The sequence below is a fragment of the Dicentrarchus labrax genome, unplaced genomic scaffold (assembly GCF_905237075.1).
Source record: "Dicentrarchus labrax unplaced genomic scaffold, dlabrax2021, whole genome shotgun sequence".
NCBI lineage: Eukaryota > Metazoa > Chordata > Actinopteri > Moronidae > Dicentrarchus > Dicentrarchus labrax.
Window position 1 is genome coordinate 21,623,163 of NW_026136722.1, and position 11,457 is coordinate 21,634,619.

General features: G+C 40.9%; 1 protein-coding gene across 1 annotated transcript; it reads right to left on the minus strand.

The window, feature by feature from the left end:
* Positions 1-689: 689 nt before the first annotated feature.
* On the minus strand, positions 690-2,024 carry LOC127356797 (putative nuclease HARBI1). The gene is made up of 5 exons (XM_051388820.1): positions 1,592-2,024; positions 1,399-1,514; positions 1,201-1,312; positions 839-1,104; positions 690-695 (listed from the first exon to the last, which is right to left on the minus strand). Exons 1-5 carry the CDS (start codon positions 2,022-2,024, stop codon positions 690-692), a joined length of 933 nt encoding a protein of 310 aa, XP_051244780.1.
* Positions 2,025-11,457: the final 9,433 nt, after the last annotated feature.

The following is an 11,457-nucleotide window of genomic DNA, read 5'->3' on the forward strand; positions in this document are numbered from 1 at the left end:
GCTCTGCTGTGTCCATTTGTAGGCACTGTATGTGGAACCACCTGCAACAGCTGCCACACTGAATCTGTAAAAGGGAAAAATAATATATGAGGAAGAGACAGTAGGTACAATGGTGTTTTGAAGTTAAAACTAATTATTTTTCCCTTTTACAGATTCAGTGTGACAGCTGTAGAGCTGCAAAATAAGACGATTTTTGTCATGATTACTGCATCATTATTGAAGTAACGTTATAATGAAAATGCTTCACCCATAGCCTGGAAATACTGAGCACTGGTGCAGTAAAGATACTTGATATAACGTGTTTTTTTATCCATCAGAGGCGCATGAAACACTTTAATGTAACATATTTTATTTTAAATGTAGGTTCGAATGATAGCTTACTGTTCTTAATACCTTTATTTTGAAAACCGGAAGTAAATACGCTGTTTCTCCGCATTTACCATAATGCTGAGAATACTTGTACACTAAATTTAAGTGCGGCTGATTTGACCACGGAGATCGAACTCACGGCTGGATTGACCGCAGTCTACTAGTCTACTGTTTCTTCTACACAGCACCGTCCTGTAAATGACAACATCCGGTCTCAGAATATGAAAAAACAGGCCTTTTCTCCGTTTCTGTTTTCTAGTGATTTTATTTTTTGTTATATGAAATAGAAATTGAAAATCGAATCGTTTTTTATATTTCGCTCATCCCTTTTTGACCATGAAAAAGAAAAACGCCTTGTATTTCAATTTTAATTTTTGTATTTTAAAACGAAAATCAAATAACCACTCGTTTTCTGTTTTTTAATACCCGTTTCTGAAAGGAAAATCCAATGACCAAAACATACACGGACCCTCTCCTTTCTCAGGCCTGCAATGTTATGCAGTACTGCGCATGCAGCAATGACATCACAGGCCCTGTCCGGGGAAACTCTCAGGTGGTGCAGGCACTGAAACCGAGATTTCAGAAGGCCGAAGGTCATCTCGATTCGAGCCCTTGTTTTATTGTGTGCTTGGTTGTAGGCCTGCTGTGGTGGGGTTTGGGGGTCCGCAAGGGGAGTCAAGAGGAATGACTCGCAGGCGTAGCCTTTGTCTCCCAGCAGCACACCAGAGAATTCGCCTGATAATGCAAGATATCATTTAGAAAACTACACGGCAGAGTTAAACACACATGATGTCCAAGGTGCTTACAGCACAAATAAAATGTGTGGCTTACCTTGTGAAAGTCTCTCATAAATTGGACTAGCCCGAAAGACTCTGGAGTCATGCACTGAGCCAGGCCACTTTGCCTCTAAATTGCTGACAAGGCAGTCAGCATCACATATCATCTAAAATGTTAAGTTGTAACCTATTAAGGTCATTTAATGCACAGAATTAATTTATGCAGGTCATAGTAAGCACAAATCACTCTTACCTGAACATTGATGCTGTGGAAGGATTTCCTGTTAACATAATCTCCCTCATGTTCTCCTGAGGGGCGTTTGATTCTTATGTGTGTGCAATCCACTGCACCAATGATGTTAGGGAAAGCTGAAACAAAAAATAGTGAGTATCCAACTGACTGATCAAATTAGAAACTAATGGTTGCACGTTTAAATTGAGCTTACCTGCAATCTTGTAAAACTCCTCCTTGATGTAGAGGGGTCTTCTGTGGCCAGGGAAGGTGATGAATATGTTGCTGAATGACTTCAGCGCCAGACAAACACGTCTTATTGTGCGGCAAATGGTTCCTTTATTGAGGTTCTCTGCATCCCCAACAGAATAAAGGAAGCTCCCACTTGCAAACCATCTCAATGTAACACAGACCATCTGTGGTACAGTGAGAGCATGGCTTCGTGCTGTCTGGTGCTGAATTTTTGGACCCAGCAGCCTACATAAATATCTCAGTCCATCACCTAAGAATCTGTATCTCTCAATGAGATAGTCATCTCCAAAGGCCAATGGGTCTGACCTGTCTCGGAAGACTCTTTCACGCCTAAATGCTCGTCTGAGGATTAGGGCTTCCTCATCCAGTACATCCTCCAAAAAAGGGCAAGCCATTATGAAGAGGGAACAGATGAATGGGAGTTAGACCTATATATACTATATTGTCCTCGTCACAGATTTCATTGAAAACAGCTTTGCAACTTCATCAGCTGTGTTTTGTAATCTCAATTACTGCAATAAACACATATTTATTAAACCTCTGACGGCATTTTGACAAGCAGTCTTCATTAGCATAGCAATATAACACTTGTCCTGAGTAATAATACTACCACTTGAATCAATATAAAAAGACTGTTGCAATTACAAACAGCCAACAGATTTAAATGAAATGAGAAATGACAATATGTATGTAATATTTTAATGCAGGATAATTAAAATGATGCAACATACTTAGAAAGACCATGGACATGCTGTAAAACACATTAATTCCTCACAGGATTGACGGTGGAAATACAGGTGAATCACTAGGATTAATCTTAGCCTGGCTGTTAGCCTGGTCTGGAGCAGGCTAACTGCAGAGAATAAATCACCATAGTAACTTGGCCGGGATAAGTTTAACCGGCTTTCATGCAACCGACTTGAGGCTAAATTAAGCCAGGATAACCAACATATCCCGGCTTAATCCCTTATCCTGGTTTTGTGCAATACCCCTCGGGTCTAAAGTCAGTGGCACTTATTCCGATGCTATTTTAAGGGCGCAGACTTGAGGGGATGCGCCTGAGAGGCAGCAGCAACATCGCCACCCGGTCAAGACGGGCATTAATACTTTGCCGCATCCCGGACAGCTCCCGCTCCAGCATGTCAAACCTGGTTTGCTGCATCAAGAATTTCTGCAGCACTCAAGGTTCCTAAGAGCACAGTGGCCTCCATAATCCTTAAATGGAAGAAGTTTGGGACGACCAGAACTCTTCCCTAGACTTGGCCGTCCAGCCAAACTGAGCAATCGTGGGAGAAGAGCCTTGGTGAGAGAGGTAAAGAAGAACCCAAAGATCATGTGGCTGAGCTCCAGAGATGCAGTAGGGAGATGGGAGAAAGTTCCACAAAGTCAACTATCACTGCAGCCCTGCACCAGTCGGGGCTTTATGGCAGAGTGGCCCGACGGAAGCCTCTCCTCAGTGCAAGACATATGAAAGCCCGCATAGAGTTTGCCAAAAAACACATGCAGGACTCCCAGACTATACATTTAGGACATATTATTTAGTCCTGTAATAAGAGAGAGAGAGAGAGAGAGATCCAGCGCCAATTATCCGCACCCTCCTCTGTGTGAAAGTTTCAGATGCGGCGAGGGGGGAAATGTCGCTCCGTCCCTGATCCTCCTCTGGAGGTAGTATCAGGGACGCATTATTTTTGAACCGCCTACAGTGTGAACGGATAAGCCGACCGCATGGAGTGAGGGCGTGTCGGTCAGACAGTCTGATAACTGCACAGGTCTCTCACTCAACTTAATAAAGAGAAATGTCCCACAAAGCAACGTTACAGGACCAAACAACAGTAACGTAGTAACTGTAACTGTCTTTGGCAACTTACATGAGGAAAAAAAAATACCACAGCTGTACGTGGAGAAGCGTCTGTCCTCCTGTCTGTCCTCCCGCCTGTCCTAGCGACTCTTCGTCATATTTCTGCCCAAAAAACAGCGTCTGTCACCGGCGAAAAACTCACCAAGTGTCTGTGATCAAAAATCAAAAATCACCGCGACCGCCAGCCCTCTGAACCGAGACATCAGTTTACTTTCACTTTCCAGGATGTTTGGGCTCTGCAGTGATTGGCTCTGGTGCGCATGTGGCTACCGTGGCTATTGTTTGCAATGCTAGCGGAATTCGGAAATAATTTATGAAATAATTTATTAACGGTATCTTTATAGTCCAAACAAAGCCGACGTTGCACACCCTTAAACCACACAGCAGTCATGTTGAAACTCTCAGGTCAGTCTGATCCTGATCTGCAGAGATATTTGAGCCACACACACATACACACACACACACACACACACACACACACACAGACAGACAGACAGACAGACAGACAGACAGACAGACAGACAGACAGACAGACAGCTTTATAGATAGATGGTCCAATTTAGAGTAAAATAGACGCACTGACGCACGTAAAATAAAGCATGGTATGTTTTAGGTCATGGCGACAGGTCATTCTCAGTGAGTCTCAGCTCAACACACCAAACTCAGATCTTTCAAACTAGGCAGTGCTGATCAAATATGAATCAAAATTGTGTTACTGCGTTGACTATTTCTCTCCTAAAATTGTTATAGAAACATATTTTGGTTTTTCCTGCTACAGATGAGTTGAAACTTCACAGCCAATGAGAGCAGCTCAACTCACAGTACGTCACCTCTGCTAGCTCTGAGAAACTGTCATGACGACGACCAAATTTCTAGGTTTCAAAACAGTACTCCACAAACCAATGGGTGATGTCACAATAGATTCACACTTGCAATAGATCCTACTAAATGTAACACACTGGACCTTTAAGCTGATTAGACAGCTGGATTCTGACATAAAAATCTTACCTGCAGCACATTTACAGTAAACAGCTGCTCAGGGGCCTTGTAAAAGATAATAATAAATTCCTAACCTCACACACACTGCAAACTTACGGTATGGACTGTGCATATTCAAACCATTTATAATTTCTGTTACTTACTGTCCAATGAAGGGAGAATATATAGAAATACCACTTTAGACTGTAGTGGGAAAATGCAATCAGGGATAAGGTTCTGTGAACATGAGGCAAACTATATTTTGTTGTGCTATTTCACACCACTCTAAGTGCACATTCCAAAGGTAAGCAGAAAAACCTTTTCAAAATTTTCTTCATATGGTGTGTCTAACTGTGGGGAGAGAGAGCAGTCAGTGACTCCCGCTTCATCCTACAAACGTAAGAAAATAAGGACCCTGTGACACTTGTTTATTGACTCCAATATGCTACTAAATTACACAAGATTATCCTCAATTATATAAAGCTAAACTGATTTTCTGATTTAGATTTTTGCCAATTTGTTGATTGACTTATTTCATTAAATTGCATAACTGCTGAATTGAATTGCACAAAGCGTGTCTCATGTATGCATGAGGTGTGTGTGTGTGTGTGTGTGTGTGTGTGTGTGTGTGTGTGGAGAGAGTGAGCGAAAGTCCTAGGTAGTGTGAAGAAGTTCTAGGGAAGTCACAGTGTGTACTCATTGATCTAGGCAGGTTTATATAAAAAATATTAGCATCTTGCTGAGAAACCGCTGTTCTATTGCTATATAAATGGGCAGGGCATGCCCGGTAGTGACTGGTAGCCGAGATTCCGCTACATTAGGACCTATAGAACCTTATGGTCTGTTTGACTGTAGGGCTAGGCGTCCGGTTAATAAAGTAGTTTAAAGTAGAAGTCCTATAAAAAAATTAATAAAAAAAATAAAATAAAAGACTGAACAAAACATTGTCGAACATTGGTGTCCAATCTTCAGCAAATCCTAGGCGCTGTGGTAGTCAGTGAAATAAGTTAACCCCTCAAGCTCAACAGGAGAAGAACATACAAGAACTGTATTATTACAGTTGTGTATGCATGTCCTAAATAACTTGAGCAAACATCATAAAGGACAATAGTAATATCTTATGCTACTTAAGTTGTAAATATTGTTGTTGTGGTGGCCATCGTGTGTGCTGGTTGAATTTAAATTTTTGTGGTTGTTGTTTGTTGCTGTTTAGGAAAAAATGCTGTTTGATAATTGTGGACTTTGTCCTGTAGGGTGTCCTCTTGTATATATCACCACGAGTGATCTTGCTATTGTTGTTTTTTTGATTCCCCCCCTGATAAAAATAATTTTCCAAGTGATAGTGTTGTACCCATATACTTGCCTTGGATATACTGGAATTCCCTAATTGTCTAAGTATATTATTTGCAGTGACTGAAAGTTTGCCTAGGACATAGGTTTACTGTGGTTTCATGTGTGTTCCCCCCCTTTAGATCCCTCTCTGTGAGGTGTGCAGCAGTTGTCTCATAATCCTGCACGTTACAGCTAGAAGAGCTATCTTGTTTAAAATATTTGCAGGGTCTCTGTGTGTGTGAGTGCAATACAGCAGACTTGTGCTGACAGTTGGAGCATATCAACTGCTACTTGTTAAAGCCTAATGATTTTATGGACCCTGTACTGGTGCTTTTGGGTACGCCTAATGTTACTACACATTTTTGGGACAGCAAATATTAGAGACGCTAAGGACATAATCAGAGATGCTACACTGTTATATATATATATATATATATATATAATACAATTATAATATTAATTCTTTATTGTGGGCAATGACACAGGAGTAAAGTAAAGGCATTCTAGTCAAACATGTTGATGAAAAAGAGGTCAACATATTGAATGAATTTTGGTCTCCCTCAGTTTTTAGGTCCAGCTTTGCACTCATTGTTAGAGGCCTCTGGACCGTGCGCTGCAATAATTCTGGTGTATGAATTATCTTACGCTAGTTGTAGTGAAACTGTTACAGAAATTAACATGGGCTCTCCAGCAGGCCTTCCTAGGCTAGAAATACACATAACCTTTAAAGTAAGACCTGTAAAATTGGTCTTTTCGGTCTGATGAAGCAGAAACGGATGCTAATCATATTTTTCGCGTACAAAACCGTTGCAACCATCAAGTTTAGATAGAATTGTAAATACAGTGCACGAAAGTGACTTTATCCTGGAATGCATGATGAAAGCAAGGGTTTTTTGGGAATGGAAGGTTTCAGCTGCCCTTGGCTACACTTTTGATCGGAAGCACTGTAAGACTTAATCAAGACCTCAGTGCTAAACGAAACTACACATTTGCAATGGAATGCATGGCAGGCATTTTCTCAACTTAAATGTGATTTATCCAACTGCTCCTGCACTTACAAATCAAGATTATGCTTATGGAAAAGCCTCAACCATTACTATGGGACATGAGATATTTTTGTACACAAATCATGCACTCCACGCTTCTCAAGGCACCAAACCTTTTTAAAAACATATGCACGACGCACAGGGTACGATATCCTCCTCTAAGACCCCGAACTCACCATACTATGGTGTCCAGCATTCAAACCTCCCACATGATGGAACTCCACATGATTGTGTGGCAGTTTCGGAGGCGTATCTAAAGGCCTGAAGGGATCTTTTAGCCGAACCATTGCCAGGAGTTTAACTTTCAATGTTGGTGAAAGCTAACGCTGTTGTTGCACCAACACCAGACGTGTTAGAATTGGAAACAGTGCTGTCGCAACCGCTGTATGCTCCCCTTTCAGGACAAGCAGCAGAACTTTAGTTTTTTACTAACGGTTAAGGATGACGATCCCACCATTTCATTGCGTGCTCTGGCTGAGGTACAGTCGACTGAGAAACAACTTTGGTTTGACAGGGGAGTTGTTAAAGACTGCTCCACTGGACTGTTTTGTTCTGCCACAGGGTTGTTGGTGGCACCTGCATCTTTGATACCATAGTTGTTTGTTGTTGCGCATGGTGTGTCCCATGTCTCAAGGGGGGAAGTATTGAAAGTGTTACAAAACCCTTGGTGGTCTCCATATATGGTCGCTACAGTTAAAAAAAATAAAATAAAAATACATACAGATACAATCATATCAAATCTGCGTAGAAAATAACATCAAATGGCCCAAAAGCAAAGTAAAACCTGTACAAATAAACAAAACAAAAACAAAGGCTGATGCCGATTTTCTTTGTTTTAGTTAGTTGATTCTCGAGACAACTCGGTTTGCTTGTATCCTGTGTTGATGCAAATAAATCTTGCATGTGGAGTGAAACGGTCAATTCTCTTTGCTTTCTGTGAGTCTGTGCAGGGGCGCCGCCAGGAATTTTGGGCCCCATGACAAAAAAATCAAATTGGGCCCCCACTACGCAGCTGTTGTTACCACATCTCTAGGACCTAACTGTCCCATCAAAAGCTTTACATAACTCTAATTAAAGGCTTCCAACTGTCTTGCTTCTTGTAGTTCAATACTAGTAAAAGCACAATATTTACTGCTGGTGATTTGTACATGCATGCAAGTCTGCATACAGTATGCAGTTCACTATTTGATGAAAGATTAAAAGCAACCATAAAAAATGTGCTAAAGGCCATCTTTTACAGTCTCAATGTATTTTTATTGGAACATTTCAAAATGGAAAATTCTCTTAACGAAATTAATTATTAATTATTATTATTATAAATTATTATTGTCATTATATTATTATTGTCAAATGTCATTCCATAATTCAATCTAAATGAACATATCAAACTGGACTATTTTAATATTGTCTGTATCTTACATGCAGGCTCAGGTAAGCTACTCACTGTTTCCAACTGTCCAGCATCCAGTACAGACAGTAGGTTGTTGTTCTTTTATTTTATTTCATAATGATCATTATGTGAGAAAATAATTGTTATTATTGTGTTTGAATATCTGTCATTAATAAATATTTCATTTTCTTTTTTGCAATGGTATAAAGAGCAAGAGAGACAGAGAAATCCCCATTGCAGCCGATCACCTTCTCAGCGGATCGAATGATACGCTGCAGTCTGCCCTTGTCCTTGGCAGTGGCCGCAGCGTACCAGATGGTGATGGATGAGGTGAGGATGGACTTGATGATGGCGGTGTAGAAGTGCACCATCATCGTCTTTGGCAGGTTGAACTTTTTCAGCTGCTGCAGGAAGTACATCATCTGCTGGGCTTTCTTAGAGAGGGAGCTGACGTTCAGCTCCCACTAGAGTTCCTGGGTGATAATGCTACCCAGAAAGTGGAAGGACCACACAGAGTCAACTGGGGAGTCACACAGGATGATGGGGGTGGGTGGAGCTGGGTTCTTCCTAAAGTCCACAACCATCTCCACTGTTTTTAGGGCGTTTAGCTCCAGGTTGTTCTGGCTGCACCAGGTCACCAGATGGTCAATCTCCCATCTGTAGGCAGACTCATCTCCACCAGAGATGAGCCCAATGAGGGAGGTGTCATCCGCAAACTTCAGGAGCCTGATGAACTGGTGACTGGAGGTGCAGCTTTTAGTATACAGGGAGAAGAGCAGAGGAGAAAGAACGCAGCCCTGAGGGGATCCGGTGCTGATGGTCTGGGAGTCAGAGACATTTTTTCCCAGCTTCACGTGCTGTTTCCTGTCAGACAGGAAGTCTGTGATCCACCTGCAGGTGAAGTCAGGCACAGTGAGCTGGGAGAGCTTGTCCTGTAGCAGAGCTGGGATGATGGTGTTAAAAATTACATGGTCAAATTGTAATTTTTGCAAGGAAGGAAATTAGAGACACTAACAAGAATTTAGTAATGCATTTGGTTTAAAACAAATGATTAACATATTTATATTTCAATTTATTTGTTGAGATGCGAACTGTGTTAACACTATATAATTATTCAATCCAGATTTGAAGCAATACACTTCAAAAAACAAGCTGAAAAATGGTAGGAAAGGGGTGGAATTGCACAAATTAAACATGTATTGCAATTCAATTTAAGTCTGTTGTAATTCACATGTGCCATTTAATAAAGTTGGATGAACTAATTTATTTTATTTTTTTTCAAGTTTGTTCTTTTTTTATCTTACAACTACTGTATATCATTTCCCCAAACAAAATACCAAAAGTTTACTAAACTTTCTCACCTTGTTGGCTTCAGTTGGATCTTATTTTAACCTCACAAACTGGTTTTTAAAGTGTAGAATTGTAGAACTAATCATCATTTTACCCTCAGGAGGTTTGAGGCCACCCAAGGAGATTTGCTTGCATTACGTTTGGGCAGCCCCTCCACAGGCACCCGAACCTATCATTTAACGTTGGACAGTATACAGTATTTACTTTAATTATAAAACTCCTGGTGTGTGCTAGCACTAATTGCCCATTACAAAATCATTGCAAATGTGCCACAACACTGCACAAACTAAAGGGAGTGACTTCAAGTGAAATTAGGTCACTCTTAAATGCCTTTCATTATGGTGAAATACAGTGTCTAATTTCGGTTTATGCTTAGTATAATTTCTATGGATTCTTTGTTGTAATCACTTATGTTATATTATATCTAAGGTGAAAAAGTAAAGACATTTGCTATAAAGTGTTTTTTCACTGATCAATAGGGTACCTGTTCTGGTGCAAATCCTACTATGTCAATCCAAGACATGGCCACCACCCGAAGGTGAATTCAGCAATATTCCATTTTTTTATGTATTTAGCTTTGCCAAAAGTAATTCACTGTAAATGCAGATAAACACTACAACAAAGACAAAAGAAATGTGTGATGGGGAATCAAATATAAGAAGAAGATTAACTTTATTAATCCCCAAGAAGAAATAATTTTTTACTCACATAGACACATAGGCCCGAAATACAATTATGCACTTATAGGGCTTATAGACATGCAGATGTGGAAGGATGGTGGAGTGATGGGTTGCCACGTAGCGGCACCCTGAGAGGAATTAGGGGTTTGGTGCCTTGCTCAAGGGCACCCCAAGAGTTCCCAGGAGATGGAACTGGCTCCTCTCCAGTTACCAGCTGACATTACATACTTTGGTCAGGGCTGGATTTGAACTGGCAACCCACCGGTTCCCAAGCCAAGTCCCTATGGACAGAGCTGCTATATGCTAAAATAGTTTCCAATATAATATATAATAAATTCCTTTCAGTCCTTCAGCAGTTGACAGGTGTCTTCCTGTTGCCTCAGTTTGAACTTGTCTTGACTTGAACAATCTGTTTCTTGTCTTGTCTTTGGTCACACTGTCCACTGTATAACCTTAACCTGTAATCAGTATATCATCTGCAATTGTGCCAGGTAAGCCCTCCAGAGGTTGAGTTAGTTTGGAAGATCTCCAGTGCTGGGCTGATCCCCAATGGCATTCTCAGCCATAAGTACCTGCAGGTTGTGAGATAACTGGATTACAGAATCTACTGATTCACCAGTCTGGTGGAATGTCACCAATAGTGGGAAAAAGAAAGTGCTCTGTTCAGTGGTTCTGGTTCAATCCCATTCAGTCCTTCATCTGCCAGTCAGTTTCTGTACTGACACCTGCTTATCCAGACAGTCCTACATTTCATAGGTGCAATGATTTCTCTCAAGTTCTTTTTGACATCATAGCACTGTTTGCCCTGTTTAATCTATTTCATCTATTCATTGATTTGTCTGTACCAATATAATCCATAATGATGGAATTCTGTACAACTGAGATGGAAAATACATTTCCCCTGTTAGATGAGCATTATATTTTTACCTAATTGTAACCAGCACAACACCAAGGATAACAGAATTTGCCAAGGGTGTTCATTGCCCAGCATTTTTCTGTAGATTACTGGAGCTTCTAAAGCCCTTTGCACATGTTTGTAGCCCCAGCTCAGGTTATGTCATCCTGGAGAAGCTCCTTGGACTCTTTAAAGGTCCAGCTTCTTCGATTTAGTCTCACTCACCCACCCCTTCCAAGCACAAAGATGCCAGTGTTTGGTTGCTGTAGAAACACTGCATGGAAGGTCACATGACGTCT